At 47.4% G+C, this 22,562-nt stretch overlaps 1 protein-coding gene across 1 annotated transcript in view; it reads right to left on the bottom strand.

Annotated features, from left to right (window-relative positions):
• The window catches only part of LOC146072198 (ATP-binding cassette sub-family C member 9-like), a 58,767-nt gene that overhangs the window by 7,523 nt on the left and 28,682 nt on the right, over window positions 1-22,562 (bottom strand). Inside the window, exon 6 of the mRNA XM_083179526.1 lies at window positions 20,136-20,239. Within this exon, the coding sequence (XP_083035652.1) occupies window positions 20,136-20,239 (104 nt within the window). The remainder of the gene's footprint in view (window positions 1-20,135; window positions 20,240-22,562) is intronic.

Raw genomic sequence — 22,562 nt, 5'->3', positions numbered from 1 at the left:
TCACAGGATCACATGGGTGGTGTAGCTCACAGACAATGTCACATTCATCACAGGATCACATGGGTGGTGTAGCTCACAGACAATGTCACATTCATCACAGGATCACATGGATGGTATAGCTCACAGACAATGTCACATTCATCACAGGATCACATGGGTGGTGTAGCTCACAGACAACGTCACATTCATCACAGGATCACATGGGTGGTGTAGCTCACAGACAATGTCACATTCATCACAGGATCACATGGGTGGTATAGCTCACAGACAATGTCACATTCATCACAGGATCACATGGGTGGTGTAGCTCACAGACAATGTCACATTCATCACAGGATCACATGGGTGGTGTAGCTCACAGACAATGTCACATTCATCACAGGATCACATGGGTGGTATAGCTCACAGACAATGTCACATTCATCACAGGATCACATGGGTGGTGTAGCTCACAGACAACGTCACATTCATCACAGGCTGACATGGGTGGTATAGCTCACAGACAACGTCACATTCATCACAGGATCACATGGGTGGTGTAGCTCACAGACAACGTAACATTCATCACAGGCTGACATGGGTGGTATAGCTCACAGACAATGTCACATTCATCACAGGCTGACACGGGTGGTGTAGCCCACAGACAATGTCACATTCATCACAGGCTGACATGGGTGGTGTAGCTCACAGACAATGTCACATTCATCACAGGATCACATGGGTGGTATAGCTCACAGACAATGTCACATTCATCACAGGATCACATGGGTGGTATAGCTCACAGACAACGTCACATTCATCACAGGCTGACATGGGTGGTGTAGCTCACAGACAACGTCACATTCATCACAGGATCACATGGGTGGTGTAGCTCACAGACAACGTCACATTCATCACAGGCTGACATGGGTGGTATAGCTCACAGACAACGTCACATTCATCACAGGCTGACACGGGTGGTATAGCTCACAGACAATGTCACATTCATCACAGGCTGACATGGGTGGTATAGCTCACAGACAACGTCACATTCATCACAGGCTGACACGGGTGGTATAGCTCACAGACAATGTCACATTCATCACAGGATCACATGGGTGGTATAGCTCACAGACAATGTCACATTCATCACAGGATCACATGGGTGGTGTAGCTCACAGACAACGTCACATTCATCACAGGCTGATACGGGTGGTATAGCTCACAGACAATGTCACATTCATCACAGAATCACATGGGTAATATAGCTCACAGACAATGTCACATTCATCACAGGCTGACATGGGTGGTGTAGCTCACAGACAACGTCACATTCATCACAGGCTGACATGGTTGGTATAGCTCACAGACAATGTCACATTCATCACAGGCTGACATGGGTGGTATAGCTCACAGACAATGTCACATTCATCACAGGCTGACATGGGTGGTATAGCTCACAGACAATGTCACATTCATCACAGGATCACATGGGTGGTGTAGCTCACAGACAATGTCACATTCATCACAGGATCACATGGGTGGTGTAGCTCACAGACAATGTCACATTAATCACAGGATCACATGGATGGTATAGCTCACAGACAATGTCACATTCATCACAGGATCACATGGGTGGTGTAGCTCACAGACAACGTCACATTCATCACAGGATCACATGGGTGGTGTAGCTCACAGACAACGTCACATTCATCACAGGCTGACATGGGTGGTATAGCTCACAGACAATGTCACATTCATCACAGGCTGACATGGGTGGTGTAGCTCACAGACAGTGTCACATTCATCACAGGATCACATGGGTGGTATAGCTCACAGACAATGTCACATTCATTACAGGATCACATGGGTGGTGTAGCTCACAGACAATGTCACATTCATCACAGGATCACATGGGTGGTATAGCTCACAGACAATGTCACATTCATCACAGGCTGACATGGGTGGTGTAGCTCACAGACAACGTCACATTCATCACAGGATCACATGGGTGGTGTAGCTCACAGACAACGTCACATTCATCACAGGCTGACATGGGTGGTATAGCTCACAGACAACGTCACATTCATCACAGGCTGACACGGGTGGTATAGCTCACAGACAATGTCACATTCATCACAGGCTGACATGGGTGGTATAGCTCACAGACAATGTCACATTCATCACAGGATCACATGGGTGGTGTAGCTCACAGACAATGTCACATTCATCACAGGATCACATGGATGGTATAGCTCACAGACAATGTCACATTCATCACAGGATCACATGGGTGGTGTAGCTCACAGACAACGTCACATTCATCACAGGATCACATGGGTGGTGTAGCTCACAGACAACGTCACATTCATCACAGGCTGACATGGGTGGTATATCTCACAGACAATGTCACATTCATCACAGGCTGACATGGGTGGTGTAGCTCACAGACAATGTCACATTCATCACAGGATCACATGGGTGGTACAGCTCACAGACAACGTCACATTCATCACAGGCTGACACGGGTGGTGAAGCTCACAGACAACGTCACATTCATCACAGGATCACATGGGTGGTATAGCTCACAGACAATGTCACATTCATCACAGGATCACATGGGTGGTATAGCTCACAGACAATGTCACATTCATCACAGGCTGACACGGGTGGTGAAGCTCACAGACAACGTCACATTCATCACAGGATCACATGGGTGGTATAGCTCACAGACAATGTCACATTCATCACAGGCTGACACGGGTGGTGAAGCTCACAGACAACGTCACATTCATCACAGGCTGACACGGGTGGTATAGCTCACAGACAATGTCACATTCATCACAGGATCACATGGGTGGTATAGCTCACAGACAACATCACATTCATCACAGGCTGACACGGGTGGTATAGCTCACAGACAATGTCACATTCATCACAGGATCACATGGGTGGTACAGCTCACAGACAACGTCACATTCATCACAGGCTGACATGGGTGGTATAGCTCACAGACAACGTCACATTCATCACAGGCTGACACGGGTGGTATAGCTCACAGACAATGTCACATTCATCACAGAATCACATGGGTGGTATAGCTCACAGACAATGTCACATTCATCACAGGATCACATGGGTGGTGTAGCTCACAGACAACGTCACATTCATCACAGGCTGACATGGGTGGTGTAGCTCACAGACAATGTCACATTCATCACAGGATCACATGGGTGGTATAGCTCACAGACAATGTCACATTCATCACAGGCTGACATGGGTGGTGTAGCTCACAGACAACGTCACATTCATCACAGGCTGACATGGTTGGTATAGCTCACAGACAATGTCACATTCATCACAGGCTGACATGGGTGGTATAGCTCACAGACAATGTCACATTCATCACAGGCTGACATGGGTGGTATAGCTCACAGACAATGTCACATTCATCACAGGATCACATGGGTGGTGTAGTTCACAGACAATGTCACATTCATCACAGGATCACATGGGTGGTGTAGCTCACAGACAATGTCACATTCATCACAGGATCACATGGATGGTATAGCTCACAGACAATGTCACATTCATCACAGGATCACATGGGTGGTGTAGCTCACAGACAACGTCACATTCATCACAGGATCACATGGGTGGTGTAGCTCACAGACAACGTCACATTCATCACAGGCTGACATGGGTGGTGTAGCCCACAGACAATGTCACATTCATCACAGGCTGACATGGGTGGTGTAGCTCACAGACAATGTCACATTCATCACAGGATCACATGGGTGGTACAGCTCACAGACAACGTCACATTCATCACAGGCTGACATGGGTGGTATAGCTCACAGACAACGTCACATTCATCACAGGCTGACACGGGTGGTATAGCTCACAGACAATGCCATATTCATCACAGGATCACATGGGTGGTATAGCTCACAGACAACGTCACATTCATCACAGGCTGACATGGGTGGTATAGCTCACAGACAACGTCACATTCATCACAGGCTGACACGGGTGGTATAGCTCACAGACAATGTCACATTAGTCACAGGATCACATGGGTGGTATAGCTCACAGACAATGTCACATTCATCACAGGATCACATGGGTGGTGTAGCTCACAGACAACGTCACATTCATCACAGGCTGATACGGGTGGTATAGCTCACAGACAATGTCACATTCATCACAGGATCACATGGGTGGTATAGCTCACAGACAATGTCACATTCATCACAGGCTGACATGGGTGGTGTAGCTCACAGACAACGTCACATTCATCACAGGCTGACATGGTTGGTATAGCTCACAGACAATGTCACATTCATCACAGGCTGACATGGGTGGTATAGCTCACAGACAATGTCACATTCATCACAGGCTGACATGGGTGGTGTAGCTCACAGACAACGTCACATTTATCACAGGATCACATGGGTGGTGTAGCTCACAGACAACGTCACATTCATCACAGGATCACATGGGTGGTGTAGCTCACAGACAACGTCACATTCATCACAGGCTGACATGGGTGGTATAGCTCACAGACAATGTCACATTCATCACAGGATCACATGGGTGGTGTAGCTCACAGACAATGTCACATTCATCACAGGCTCACATGGATGGTATAGCTCACAGACAATGTCACATTCATCACAGGCTGACATGGGTGGTAATAGCTCACAGACAATGTCACATTCATCACAGGCTGACATGGGTGGTGTAGCTCACAGACAACGTCACATTCATCACAGGCTGACATGGGTGGTGTAGCTCGCAGACAACGTCACATTCATCACAGGCTGACATGGGTGGTATAGCTCACAGACAATGTCACATTCATCACAGGCTGACATGGGTGGTGTAGCTCACAGACAACGTCACATATATCACAGGATCACATGGGTGGTATAGCTCACAGACAATGTCACATTCATCACAGGATCACATGGGCAGTGTAGCTCACAGACAATGTCACATTCATCACAGGCTGACACGGGTGGTGAAGCTCACAGACAACGTCACATTCATCACAGGCTGACACGGGTGGTATAGCTCACAGACAATGTCACATTCATCACAGGATCACATGGGTGGTATAGCTCACAGACAATGTCACATTCATCACAGGATCACATGGGTGGTGTAGCTCACAGACAATGTCACATTCATCACAGGCTCACATGGATGGTATAGCTCACAGAAAATGTCACATTCATCACAGGCTGACATGGGTGGTGTAGCTCACAGACAACATCAAATTCATCACAAGCTGACATGGGTGGTATAGCTCACAGACAATGTCACATTCATCAAAGGCTGACATGGGTGGTGTAGCTCACAGACAACGTCACATATATCACAGGATCACATGGGTGGTATAGCTCACAGACAATGTCACATTCATCACAGGATCACATGGGCAGTGTAGCTCACAGACAATGTCACATTCATCACAGGCTGACACGGGTGGTGAAGCTCACAGACAACGTCACATTCATCACAGGCTGACACGGGTGGTATAGCTCACAGACAATGTCACATTCATCACAGGATCACATGGGTGGTATAGCTCACAGACAACGTCACATTCATCACAGGCTGACATGGGTGGTATAGCTCACAGACAACGTCACATTCATCACAGGCTGACACGGGTGGTATAGCTCACAGACAATGTCACATTCATCACAGGATCACATGGGTGGTATAGCTCACAGACAATGTCACATTCATCACAGGCTGACATGGGTGGTGTAGCTCACAGACAACGTCACATTCATCACAGGCTGACATGGTTGGTATAGCTCACAGACAATGTCACATTCATCACAGGCTGACATGGGTGGTATAGCTCACAGACAATGTCACATTCATCACAGGCTGATATGGGTGGTGTAGCTCACAGACAACGTCACATTTATCACAGGATCACATGGGTGGTGTAGCTCACAGACAATGTCACATTCATCACAGGATCACATGGATGGTATAGCTCACAGACAATGTCACATTCATCACAGGATCACATGGGTGGTGTAGCTCACAGACAACGTCACATTCATCACAGGATCACATGGGTGGTGTAGCTCACAGACAACGTCACATTCATCACAGGCTGACATGGGTGGTATAGCTCACAGACAATGTCACATTCATCACAGGCTGACATGGGTGGTATAGCTCACAGGCAATGTCACATTCATCACAGGCTGACATGGGCGGTATAGCTCACAGACAATGTCACATTCATCACAGGCTGACATGGGTGGTATAGCTCACAGACAATGTCACATTCATCACAGGATCACATGGGTGGTATAGCTCACAGACAATGTCACATTCATCACAGGCTCACATGGGTGGTGTAGCTCACAGACAATGTCACATTCATCACAGGCTGACATGGGTGGTAATAGCTCACAGACAATGTCACATTCATCACAGGCTGACATGGGTGGTGTAGCTCACAGACAATGTCACATTCATCACAGGATCACATGGGTGGTATAGCTCACAGACAACGTCACATTCATCACAGGCTGACATGGGTGGTGTAGCTCACAGACAATGTCACATTCATCACAGGCTCACATGGGCAGTGTAGCTCACAGACAATGTCACATTCATCACAGGCTGACACGGGTGGTATAGCTCACAGACAACGTCACATTCATCACAGGCTGACATGGGTGGTATAGCTCACAGACAACGTCACATTCATCACAGGCTGACATGGGTGGTATAGCTCACAGACAACGTCACATTCATCACAGGCTGACATGGGTGGTATAGCTCACAGACAATGTCACATACATCACAGGATCACATGGGCGGTGTAGCTCACAGACAACGTCACATTCATCACAGGTTGACATGGATGGTATAGCTCACAGACAATGTCACATTCATCACAGGTTGACATGGTTGGTATAGCTCACAGACAACGTCACATTTATCACAGGCTGACATGGGTGGTATAGCTCACAGACAATGTCACATTCATCACAGGCTGACATGGGTGGTTTAGCTCACAGACAACGTCACATTCATCACAGGCTGACATGGGTAGTATAGCTCACAGACAATGTCACATTCATCACAGGCTGACATGGGTGGTGTAGCTCACAGACAATATCACATTCATCACAGGATCACATGGATGGTATAGCTCACAGACAATGTCACATTCATCACAGGCTGACACGGGTGGTGTAGCTCACAGACAATATCACATTCATCACAGGCTCACATGGGTGGTGTAGCTCACAGACAACGTCACATTCATCACAGGCTGACATGGGTAGTATAGCTCACAGACAATGTCACATTCATCACAGGATCACATGGATGGTATAGCTCACAGACAATGTCACATTCATCACAGGCTGACATGGGTGGTATAGCTCATAGACAACGTCACATTCATCACAGGATCACATGGGTGGTATAGCTCACAGACAATGTCACATTCATCACAGGCTGACATGGGTGGTGTAGCTCACAGACAATGTCACATTCATCACAGGCTCACATGGGTGGTGTAGCTCACAGACAACGTCACATTCATCACAGGCTGACATGGATGGTATAGCTCACAGACAATGTCACATTCATCACAGGCTCACATGGGTGGTGTAGCTCACATACAATATCACATTCATCACAGGATCACATGGGTGGTATAGCTCACAGACAATGTCACATTCATCACAGGCTGACATGGGTGATGCAGCTCACAGACAATGTCACATTCATCACAGGCTGACATGGGTGGTATAGCTCACAGACAACGTCACATTCATCACAGGCTGACATGGGTGGTATAGCTCACAGACAATGTCACATTCATCACAGGCTCACATGGGTGGTGTAGCTCACAGACAACGTCACATTCATCACAGGCTGACATGGATGGTATAGCTCACAGACAATGTCACATTCATCACAGGATCACATGGGTGGTATAGCTCACAGACAATGTCACATTCATCACAGGCTCACATGGGTGGTGTAGCTCACAGACAACGTCACATTCATCACAGGCTGACATGGATGGTATAGCTCACAGACAATGTCACATTCATCACAGGATCACATGGGTGGTATAGCTCACAGACAACGTCACATTCATCACAGGCTGACATGGGTGGTATAGCTCACAGACAATGTCACATTCATCACAGGATCACATGGGTGGTGAAGCTCACAGACAATGTCACATTCATCACAGGCTGACATGGGTGGTATAGCTCACAGACAACGTCACATTCATCACAGGCTCACATGGATGGTATAGCTCACAGACAATGTCACATTCATCACAGGATCACATGGGTGGTATAGCTCACAGACAATGTCACATTAATCACAGGCTCACATGGGTGGTATAGCTCACAGACAACGTCACAATCATCACAGGATCACATGGATGGTATAGCTCACAGACAACGTCACATTCATCACAGGCTGACATGGGTGGTATAGCTCACAGACAACGTCACATTCATCACAAGATCACATGGGTGGTATAGCTCACAGACAATGTCACATTCATCACAGGCTCACATGGGTGGTATAGCTCACAGACAATGTCACATTCATCACAGGCTGACATGGGTGGTATAGCTCACAGACAACGTCACATTCATCACAGGATCACATGGGTGGTGTAGCTCACAGACAATGTCACATTCATCACAGGATCACATGGATGGTATAGCTCACAGACAATGTCACATTCATCACAGGATCACATGGGTGGTGTAGCTCACAGACAACGTCACATTCATCACAGGATCACATGGGTGGTGTAGCTCACAGACAACGTCACATTCATCACAGGCTGACATGGGTGGTATAGCTCACAGACAATGTCACATTCATCACAGGCTGACATGGGTGGTGTAGCTCACAGACAATGTCACATTCATCACAGGATCACATGGGTGGTATAGCTCACAGACAATGTCACATTCATTACAGGATCACATGGGTGGTGTAGCTCACAGACAATGTCACATTCATCACAGGATCACATGGGTGGTATAGCTCACAGACAATGTCACATTCATCACAGGCTGACATGGGTGGTATAGCTCACAGACAACGTCACATTCATCACAGGCTGACATGGGTGGTATAGCTCACAGACAATGTCACATTCATCACAGGCTGACATGGGTGGTGTAGCTCACAGACAATGTCACATTCATCACAGGATCACATGGGTGGTATAGCTCACAGACAATGTCACATTCATTACAGGATCACATGGGTGGTGTAGCTCACAGACAATGTCACATTCATCACAGGATCACATGGGTGGTATAGCTCACAGACAATGTCACATTCATCACAGGCTGACATGGGTGGTATAGCTCACAGACAACGTCACATTCATCACAGGATCACATGGGTGGTGTAGCTCACAGACAACGTCACATTCATCACAGGCTGACACGGGTGGTATAGCTCACAGACAATGTCACATTCATCACAGGCTGACATGGGTGGTGTAGCTCACAGACAATGTCACATTCATCACAGGATCACATGGGTGGTATAGCTCACAGACAATGTCACATTCATTACAGGATCACATGGGTGGTGTAGCTCACAGACAATGTCACATTCATCACAGGATCACATGGATGGTATAGCTCACAGACAATGTCACATTCATCACAGGATCACATGGGTGGTGTAGCTCACAGACAACGTCACATTCATCACAGGATCACATGGGTGGTGTAGCTCACAGACAACGTCACATTCATCACAGGCTGACATGGGTGGTATAGCTCACAGACAATGTCACATTCATCACAGGCTGACATGGGTGGTGTAGCTCACAGACAATGTCACATTCATCACAGGATCACATGGGTGGTATAGCTCACAGACAATGTCACATTCATTACAGGATCACATGGGTGGTGTAGCTCACAGACAATGTCACATTCATCACAGGATCACATGGGTGGTATAGCTCACAGACAATGTCACATTCATCACAGGCTGACATGGGTGGTATAGCTCACAGACAACGTCACATTCATCACAGGCTGACATGGGTGGTATAGCTCACAGACAATGTCACATTCATCACAGGCTGACATGGGTGGTGTAGCTCACAGACAATGTCACATTCATCACAGGATCACATGGGTGGTGTAGCTCACAGACAACGTCACATTCATCACAGGCTAACATGGGTGGTATAGCTCACAGACAATGTCACATTCATCACAGGATCACATGGGTGGTATAGCTCACAGACAATGTCACATTCATTACAGGATCACATGGGTGGTGTAGCTCACAGACAATGTCACATTCATCACAGGATCACATGGGTGGTATAGCTCACAGACAATGTCACATTCATCACAGGCTGACATGGGTGGTATAGCTCACAGACAACGTCACATTCATCACAGGATCACATGGGTGGTGTAGCTCACAGACAATGTCACATTTATCACAGGCTCACATGGGTGGTATAGCTCACAGACAACATCACATTCATCACAGGCTGACATGGGTGGTATAGCTCACAGACAATGTCACATTCATCACAGGCTGACATGGGTGGTGTAGCTCACAGACAATGTCACATTCATCACAGGATCACATGGGTGGTGTAGCTCACAGACAACGTCACATTCATCACAGGCTAACATGGGTGGTATAGCTCACAGACAATGTCACATTCATCACAGGATCACATGGGTGGTATAGCTCACAGACAATGTCACATTCATTACAGGATCACATGGGTGGTGTAGCTCACAGACAATGTCACATTCATCACAGGATCACATGGGTGGTATAGCTCACAGACAATGTCACATTCATCACAGGCTGACATGGGTGGTGTAGCTCACAGACAATGTCACATTCATCACAGGATCACATGGGTGGTATAGCTCACAGACAATGTCACATTTATCACAGGCTCACATGGATGGTATAGCTCACAGACAACGTCACATTCATCACAGGATCACGTGGGTGGTATAGCTCACAGACAACGTCACATTTATCACAGGATCACATGGGCGGTGTAGCTTACAGACAACGTCACATTCATCACAGGATCACATGGGTGGTATAGCTCACAGACAACGTCACATTCATCACAGGCTGACATGGGTGGTATAGCTCACAGACAATGTCACATTCATCACAGGCTGACATGGGTGGTGTAGCTCACAGACAATGTCACATTCATCACAGGATCACATGGGTGGTGTAGCTCACAGACAACGTCACATTCATCACAGGCTAACATGGGTGGTATAGCTCACAGACAATGTCACATTCATCACAGGATCACATGGGTGGTATAGCTCACAGACAATGTCACATTCATTACAGGATCACATGGGTGGTGTAGCTCACAGACAATGTCACATTCATCACAGGATCACATGGGTGGTATAGCTCACAGACAATGTCACATTTATCACAGGCTGACATGGGTGGTATAGCTCACAGACAATGTCACATTCATCACAGGATCACATGGGTGGTATAGCTCACAGACAACGTCACATTCATCACAGGATCACATGGGTGGTATAGCTAACAGACAACGTCACATTCATCACAGGATCACGTGGGTGGTATAGCTCACAGACAACGTCACATTCATCACAGGATCACATGGGTGGTGTAGCTTACAGACAACGTCACATTCATCACAGGATCACATGGGTGGTATAGCTCACAGACAACGTCACATTCATCACAGGATCACATGGGTGGTATAGCTCACAGACAACGTCACATTCATCACAGGCTGACATGGGTGGTATAGCTCACAGACAATGTCACATTCATCACAGGATCACATGGGTGGTGTAGCTCACAGACAATGTCACATTCATCACAGGATCACATGGATGGTATAGCTCACAGACAATGTCACATTCATCACAGGATCACATGGGTGGTGTAGCTCACAGACAACGTCACATTCATCACAGGATCACATGGGTGGTGTAGCTCACAGACAACGTCACATTCATCACAGGCTGACATGGGTGGTATAGCTCACAGACAATGTCACATTCATCACAGGCTGACATGGGTGGTGTAGCTCACAGACAATGTCACATTCATCACAGGATCACATGGGTGGTATAGCTCACAGACAATGTCACATTCATTACAGGATCACATGGGTGGTGTAGCTCACAGACAATGTCACATTCATCACAGGATCACATGGGTGGTATAGCTCACAGACAATGTCACATTCATCACAGGCTGACATGGGTGGTATAGCTCACAGACAACGTCACATTCATCACAGGCTGACATGGGTGGTATAGCTCACAGACAATGTCACATTCATCACAGGCTGACATGGGTGGTGTAGCTCACAGACAATGTCACATTCATCACAGGATCACATGGGTGGTATAGCTCACAGACAATGTCACATTCATTACAGGATCACATGGGTGGTGTAGCTCACAGACAATGTCACATTCATCACAGGATCACATGGGTGGTATAGCTCACAGACAATGTCACATTCATCACAGGCTGACATGGGTGGTATAGCTCACAGACAACGTCACATTCATCACAGGATCACATGGGTGGTGTAGCTCACAGACAACGTCACATTCATCACAGGCTGACACGGGTGGTATAGCTCACAGACAATGTCACATTCATCACAGGCTGACATGGGTGGTGTAGCTCACAGACAATGTCACATTCATCACAGGATCACATGGGTGGTATAGCTCACAGACAATGTCACATTCATTACAGGATCACATGGGTGGTGTAGCTCACAGACAATGTCACATTCATCACAGGATCACATGGATGGTATAGCTCACAGACAATGTCACATTCATCACAGGATCACATGGGTGGTGTAGCTCACAGACAACGTCACATTCATCACAGGATCACATGGGTGGTGTAGCTCACAGACAACGTCACATTCATCACAGGCTGACATGGGTGGTATAGCTCACAGACAATGTCACATTCATCACAGGCTGACATGGGTGGTGTAGCTCACAGACAATGTCACATTCATCACAGGATCACATGGGTGGTATAGCTCACAGACAATGTCACATTCATTACAGGATCACATGGGTGGTGTAGCTCACAGACAATGTCACATTCATCACAGGATCACATGGGTGGTATAGCTCACAGACAATGTCACATTCATCACAGGCTGACATGGGTGGTATAGCTCACAGACAACGTCACATTCATCACAGGCTGACATGGGTGGTATAGCTCACAGACAATGTCACATTCATCACAGGCTGACATGGGTGGTGTAGCTCACAGACAATGTCACATTCATCACAGGATCACATGGGTGGTGTAGCTCACAGACAACGTCACATTCATCACAGGCTAACATGGGTGGTATAGCTCACAGACAATGTCACATTCATCACAGGATCACATGGGTGGTATAGCTCACAGACAATGTCACATTCATTACAGGATCACATGGGTGGTGTAGCTCACAGACAATGTCACATTCATCACAGGATCACATGGGTGGTATAGCTCACAGACAATGTCACATTCATCACAGGCTGACATGGGTGGTATAGCTCACAGACAACGTCACATTCATCACAGGATCACATGGGTGGTGTAGCTCACAGACAATGTCACATTTATCACAGGCTCACATGGGTGGTATAGCTCACAGACAACATCACATTCATCACAGGCTGACATGGGTGGTATAGCTCACAGACAATGTCACATTCATCACAGGCTGACATGGGTGGTGTAGCTCACAGACAATGTCACATTCATCACAGGATCACATGGGTGGTGTAGCTCACAGACAACGTCACATTCATCACAGGCTAACATGGGTGGTATAGCTCACAGACAATGTCACATTCATCACAGGATCACATGGGTGGTATAGCTCACAGACAATGTCACATTCATTACAGGATCACATGGGTGGTGTAGCTCACAGACAATGTCACATTCATCACAGGATCACATGGGTGGTATAGCTCACAGACAATGTCACATTCATCACAGGCTGACATGGGTGGTGTAGCTCACAGACAATGTCACATTCATCACAGGATCACATGGGTGGTATAGCTCACAGACAATGTCACATTTATCACAGGCTCACATGGATGGTATAGCTCACAGACAACGTCACATTCATCACAGGATCACGTGGGTGGTATAGCTCACAGACAACGTCACATTCATCACAGGATCACATGGGCGGTGTAGCTTACAGACAACGTCACATTCATCACAGGATCACATGGGTGGTATAGCTCACAGACAACGTCACATTCATCACAGGCTGACATGGGTGGTATAGCTCACAGACAATGTCACATTCATCACAGGCTGACATGGGTGGTGTAGCTCACAGACAATGTCACATTCATCACAGGATCACATAAGTGGTGTAGCTCACAGACAACGTCACATTCATCACAGGCTAACATGGGTGGTATAGCTCACAGACAATGTCACATTCATCACAGGATCACATGGGTGGTATAGCTCACAGACAATGTCACATTCATTACAGGATCACATGGGTGGTGTAGCTCACAGACAATGTCACATTCATCACAGGATCACATGGGTGGTATAGCTCACAGACAATGTCACATTCATCACAGGCTGACATGGGTGGTGTAGCTCACAGACAATGTCACATTCATCACAGGATCACATGGGTGGTATAGCTCACAGACAATGTCACATTTATCACAGGCTCACATGGATGGTATAGCTCACAGACAACGTCACATTCATCACAGGATCACGTGGGTGGTATAGCTCACAGACAACGTCACATTCATCACAGGATCACATGGGTGGTGTAGCTTACAGACAACGTCACATTCATCACAGGATCACATGGGTGGTATAGCTCACAGACAACGTCACATTCATCACAGGATCACATGGGTGGTATAGCTCACAGACAACGTCACATTCATCACAGGCTGACATGGGTGGTATAGCTCACAGACAATGTCACATTCATCACAGGATCACATGGGTGGTATAGCTCACAGACAATGTCACATTCATCACAGGCTGACATGGGTGGTATAGCTCACAGACAATGTCACATTCATCACAGGATCACATGGGTGGTGTAGCTCACAGACAATGTCACATTCATCACAGGCTGACATGGGTGGTATAGCTCACAGACAACGTCACATTCATCACAGGATCACATGGGTGGTATAGCTCACAGACAACGTCACATTCATCACAGGCTGACATGGGTGGTATAGCTCACAGACAACGTCACATTCATCACAGGCTGACATGGGTGGTATAGCTCACAGACAATGTCACATTCATCACAGGCTGACATGGGTGGTATAGCTCACAGACAACGTCACATTTATCACAGGATCACATGGGTGGTATAGCTCACAGACAATGTCACATTCATCACAGGCTGACATGGGTGGTATAGCTCACAGACAACGTCACATTCATCACAGGATCACATGGGTGGTATAGCTCACAGACAACGTCACATTCATCACAGGCTGACATGGGTGGTATAGCTCACAGACAACGTCACATTCATCACAGGCTGACATGGGTGGTATAGCTCACAGACAACGTCACATTCATCACAGGATCACATGGGTGGTATAGCTCACAGACAACGTCACATTCATCACAGGCTGACATGGGTGGTATAGCTCACAGACAACGTCACATTTATCACAGGATCACATGGGTGGTATAGCTCACAGACAATGTCACATTCATCACAGGATCACATGGATGGTATAGCTCACAGACAATGTCACATTCATCACAGGATCACATGGGTGGTATAGCTCACAGACAACGTCACATTCATCACAGGCTGACATGGGTGGTATAGCTCACAGACAATGTCACATTCATCACAGGATCACATGGATGGTATAGCTCACAGACAATGTCACATTCATCACAGGATCACATGGGTGGTATAGCTCACAGACAACGTCACATTCATCACAGGCTGACATGGGTGGTATAGCTCACAGACAACGTCACATTTATCACAGGATCACATGGGTGGTATAGCTCACAGACAATGTCACATTCATCACAGGATCACATGGGTGGTATAGCTCACAGACAACGTCACATTCATCACAGGCTGACATGGGTGGTGTAGCTCGCAGACAACGTCACATTCATCACAGGCTGACATGGGTGGTATAGCTCACAGACAATGTCACATTCATCACAGGCTGACACGGGTGGTATAGCTCACAGACAATGTCACATTCATCACAGGCTGACATGGGTGGTATAGCTCACAGACAATGTCACATTCATCACAGGATCCCATGGATGGTATAGCTCACAGACAATGTCACATTCATCACAGGATCACATGGGTGGTATAGCTCACAGACAACGTCACATTCATCACAGGATCACATGGGTGGTATAGCTCACAGACAACGTCACATTTATCACAGGATCACATGGGTGGTATAGCTCACAGACAATGTCACATTCATCACAGGATCACATGGGTGGTATAGCTCACAGACAACGTCACATTCATCACAGGATCACATGGGTGGTATAGCTCACAGACAATGTCACATTCATCACAGGATCACATGGGCGGTATAGCTCACAGACAACGTCACATTCATCACAGGCTGACATGGGCGGTATAGCTCACAGACAATGTCACATTCATCACAGGATCACATGGGCGGTGTAGCTTACAGACAACGTCCCATTCATCACAGGATCACATGGGTGGTATAGCTCACAGACAATGTCACATTCATCACAGGATCACATGGGTGGTATAGCTCACAGACAACGTCACATTCATCACAGGATCACATGGATGGTATAGCTCACAGACAATGTCACATTCATCACAGGATCACATGGATGGTATAGCTCACAGACAATGTCACATTCATCACAGGATCACATGGATGGTATAGCTCACAGACAATGTCACATTCATCACAGGATCACATGGGTGGTATAGCTCACAGACAACGTCACATTCATCACAGGCTGACATGGGTGGTATAGCTCACAGACAACGTCACATTTATCACAGGATCACATGGGTGGTATAGCTCACAGACAATGTCACATTCATCACAGGATCACATGGGTGGTATAGCTCACAGACAACGTCACATTCATCACAGGCTGACATGGGTGGTGTAGCTCGCAGACAACGTCACATTCATCATAGGCTGACATGGGTGGTATAGCTCACAGACAATGTCACATTCATCACAGGCTGACACGGGTGGTATAGCTCACAGACAATGTCACATTCATCACAGGCTGACATGGGTGGTATAGCTCACAGACAATGTCACATTCATCACAGGATCACATGGATGGTATAGCTCACAGACAATGTCACATTCATCACAGGATCACATGGGTGGTATAGCTCACAGACAACGTCACATTCATCACAGGATCACATGGGTGGTATAGCTCACAGACAACGTCACATTTATCACAGGATCACATGGGTGGTATAGCTCACAGACAATGTCACATTCATCACAGGATCACATGGGTGGTATAGCTCACAGACAACGTCACATTCATCACAGGATCACATGGGTGGTATAGCTAACAGACAATGTCACATTCATCACAGGATCACATGGGCGGTATAGCTCACAGACAACGTCACATTCATCACAGGCTGACATGGGCGGTATAGCTCACAGACAATGTCACATTCATCACAGGATCACATGGGCGGTGTAGCTTACAGACAACGTCACATTCATCACAGGATCACATGGGTGGTATAGCTCACAGACAATGTCACATTCATCACAGGATCACATGGGTGGTATAGCTCACAGACAACGTCACATTCATCACAGGATCACATGGGTGGTATAGCTCACAGACAATGTCACATTCATCACAGGATCACACGGGTGGTATAGCTCACAGACAACGTCACATTCATCACAGGATCACATGGGTGGTGTAGCTCACAGACAATGTCACATTCATCACAGGCTCACATGGGTGGTGTAGCTCACAGACAATGTCACATTCATCACAGGATCACATGGGTGGTATAGCTCACAGACAACGTCACATTCATCACAGGATCACATGGGTGGTGTAGCTTACAGACAACGTCTACGTAGACAGTCAACACTGACACAAAAAAACATGAAAAACTCATCACAACCTATTGCATGTGACCTTTTGCTCAGCGCACTATACTCTTCCCGATCACAGTCCACGTGGATGGCAAAAATTGTCAATGTCAACCTATTGCATGTAGACCATTTGGTGTCGACCTATACATCTGTGAGCCATCCGGCTACCTTAGTACATACGCCCCATGTTACAAACAGAAGACATGATTCTATGGTGCAGACACAGACAGACTCTATGGTGCAGGCTGACTCTATGGTGCAGACACAGACAGACTCTATGGTGCAGGCTGACTCATGGTGCAGACACAGACAGACTCTATGTTGCAGACACAGACAGACTCTATGGTGCAGGCTGACTCTATGGTGCAGACACAGACAGACTCTATGGTGCAGGCTGCCTCATGGTGCAGACACAGACAGACTCTATGGTGCGCTGCAGACACAGGCAGACTCTATGGTGCAGGCTGACTCTATGGTGCAGACACAGACAGACTCTATGGTGCAGGCTGACTCTATGGTGCAGACACAGACAGACTCTATGGTGCAGACACAGACAGACTCTATGGTGCAGACACAGGCAGACTCTATGGTGCAGACACAGGCCGACTATGGTGCAGACAAAGGCCGACTCTGTGGTGCAGGTGGACCAGGTGTACGGCAGGCTGACTCTATGGTGCAGACACAGGCAGAATCTATGGTGCAGACACAAAGAGACTCTATGGTGTAGACACAGACAGACTCTATGGTGCAGGCTGGCTCTATGGTGCACAGCAGGCTGACTCTATGGTGCACACACAGAAAGACTCTGTGGTGCAGGCGGACTCGGTGTACGGCAGGCTGACTCTATGGTGCAGACACAGACAGACTCTATGGTGCAGATACAGGCAGACTCTATGGTGCAGATACAGGCAGACTCTATGGTGCAGGCTGACTCTATGCTCTATGGTGCAGACACAGAGAGACTCTGTGGTGCGGGCAGACTCTGTGGTGTGGACAGACTCCGTGGTGCGGGCAGACTCCATGGTGCGGGCAGGCAGACTCTATGGTGCAGACAGGCAGAATCCCTAAAGGCTGACTCTATGGTGCAGTCAGTTACGGTATAAATAGTAGACTACTGTATGTCTAGGTCGGCAGTCACTATGTCGACCACTAATGGTCGACACCTTGAAATGGTAAACATACCTAAGGTCGACATTGACAAAAGGTCGACACAAGCTCATGGTTGACATAGACATGGTCAAAACAAATAAGGTTGAGTTTTTCAAATTTTTTGGGTGTCTATGTCCTCAGATTTCACTGGGACAGTAAAGTATGAAAAAAAACACCTTTTTGGAAGAACAAAATGAAAAACTAATGTCAGCCTTATTCATGTCGACCATAAGCTTTTTGCGCGACCATCCCGGTTCCTTGGCATATTCCCGCAGCAGGGGGCGGGTGGGGGGGTTGGGGCAGTTAGGAGTCCTATTAGGTGCAGGTGATTCACACTCGCGAATCATCACAGCACCGGGGACACTTTACAGTGGACTGAATTTGCTTCAATTTTTAAACGTATTCGGCCCTGCGAAGGGTGCGAGATTGGCTTCATTCAGGTGGCATTTTCAGCGTTTAAATGGCACCGAATGGCAACTCGCACCCGTCTGCACTAATAAGATCAACCCCAGTGTCTATTCCTGCAGCCATGGCCAGCAGCTCCCAGACAGACTCCCAGACATGTACTGTGCACACTATATTATCCAGGTGTCACAGACAGGTCATTAAACACTCAGCAGAAGCATTTGTCTGATGTTCTCACACAAGATCTTCTGTCTGTGCCTCCAGCTACATTTCTTTAAATGGAAAAGTAAGAGGAACCCCCTCACTCCCCCCCCCCTCTCCCTGACACATACTATGCCCCCCCCCCCCCCCCTCCCCCACCCCCCTGATACTTACCAAGCCCTCCTGGCAGAGACTTCACCAAGTTCTTAAGTTGAGCAATATCCAGAGCTTCCCAAAGCCGGTCATCTGTACACTTACATTCCGGATCCAAGTTCAGCCTGTACATGAGACAGAGGTGTTACTGTGGTGTCCGCCTGTACATGGGGAGGAGTTACTGTGGTGTCAGCCTGTACATGAGACAGAGGTGTTACTGTGGTGTCCGCCTGTACATGGGGAGGAGTTACTGTGGTGTCAGCCTGTACATGAGACAGAGGTGTTACTGTGGTGTCAGCCTGTACATGAGGAGGAGGTGTTACTGTGGTGTCAGCCTGTACATGGGAAAGAGTTACTGTGGTGTCAGCCTGTACATGAGACACAGAGCCGGCCCTAGCCTAAATGACGCCCTAGGCAAGATTTTGTCTGTTGCCCCCTAGCACCGCCACTAGTTCCGCCTCTGACCCTGCTCCCCTTTCCCAGCACCATCAGCACCATCATAGCAGTCATCATTTTGGTGCTCCTACCCGCAATATTTTAAATAGAAACAGTGCACACAATCGGTGCGCAGCCCAAACAGGGGTGTGTTCTTGCTGGGAAGGGGCATGGCCACACAATAGTACCCCCAGTTCAAATTATGCCACACAGTAGTGCAACTTTATTCACATTATATCATGCGATGGTGTCCCTTATTCACGTTACATCACACAGTGGTACCACTTTAGCTTATGTACATTACTCCTCACATTATTCACATTATACCCTAAGAAAAAAATCCTGAGAAAATATTGTATTTTAAGCACCTCCATTGTAACACTGCAACTCAGCACAAAGCAGTGTGTGCTGGGCAGAGGAAAAGAGCTGCAGCTGCTGCTGTCACTTAAGGGGAGGGGGCCCGGGGCCCCCACTGGGCCCTTCCATCAGACTTTGGCATGGGTAATTTGTACCCCCTACCCCTTTCTCTTGGCACCCCTGATAATACCACACAGTAATGCGCCTTACACATGACACACATTATTAATCTCCTTATAACCATAATGCCCCTTACACATTATGCCAACCCTTATTAATGCCCTTCATACACATAATGACACACATAATGTCCCTTACACATATGTTGCACATTATTAATGCATTTATACATGACACATAATGCCCCTTACACATATGCCGAACACTATTGCACAACCAACCCACCCGCAGACAGCACTCGCACAGCCGCTAACACTGTGACCTCTGCCTCTGCTTGGATACAGATGTTTCCTCATACATCTTGACTCAATAGGCCATGCAGCTCCTGGCAAGTTCTGCTAATGTTGGGTGCATTTTTTGCTGAAAATTCGTCTTATTTGGATTGTTACGACCAGCACACACAAGGAGCTTCCGATGATTAAAATGATATGTGGCATGCCTATATTCTGTGTGCGACTGTGGCTGTATCTGCATACGGAATGCTATGTTACAGTGATTTCCATGAATACACTATTTCATATGCAGATAAAGCCTCACTCACACACAGAATATAGGCATGCTGCATATCAATTTAATCAGCAGAAGCTGCTGATGCCCCTAGGCATTCCAAATGCCCTAGGCAATTGCCTAGTTGGCCTATGCCTAAGGCCGGCCCTGATGAGACAGAGGTGTTACAGTGGTGTTAGCCTGTACATGAGGAGGAGGTGTTACTGTGGTGTCAGCCTGTACATGGGGAGGAGGCGTTACTGTGGTGTCAGCCTGTACATGAGGAGATGTTACTGTGGTGTCAGCCTTTACATGAGGAGGTGTTACTGTGGTGTCAGCCTGTACGTGAGACAGAGGCATTACGGTGGTGTCAACCTGTATATGGGGAGGAGGTGTTACTGTGGTGTCAGCCTGTACATAGGGAGGAGGTGTTACTGTGGTGTCAGCCTGTACATGAGGAGGAGGCGTTACTGTGGTGTCAGCCTTTACATGAGGAGGTCTTACTGTGGCATCAGCCTGTACGTGAGACAGAGGCATTACGGTGGTGTCAGCCTGTACATGGGGAGGAGGTGTTACTGTGGTGTCAGCCTGTACATGAGGAGGTGTTACTGTGTTGTCAGCCTGTACATGAGACAGAGGTGTTACAGTGGAGTTAGCCTGTACATGAGGAGGAGGTGTTACTGTGGTGTCAGCCTGTACATGGGGAGGAGGCGTTACTGTGGTGTCAGCCTGTACATGAGGAGATGTTACTGTGGTGTCAGCCTTTACATGAGGAGGTGTTACTGTGGTATCAGCCTGTACGTGAGACAGAGACATTACGGTGGTGTCAACCTGTATATGGGGAGGAGGTGTTACTGTGGTGTCAGCCTGTACATGAGGAGGAGGCGTTACTGTGGTGTCAGCCTTTACATGAGGAGGTCTTACTGTGGCATCAGCCTGTACGTGAGACAGAGGCATTACGGTGGTGTCAGCCTGTACATGGGGGGGAGG

Source organism: Crinia signifera, chromosome 4 (assembly GCF_055691185.1).
Source record: "Crinia signifera chromosome 4, ASM5569118v1, whole genome shotgun sequence".
NCBI lineage: Eukaryota > Metazoa > Chordata > Amphibia > Anura > Myobatrachidae > Crinia > Crinia signifera.
The sequence above is the reverse complement of the archived record's forward strand: the minus strand, read 5'-3'. Positions and strand labels throughout refer to the sequence as shown.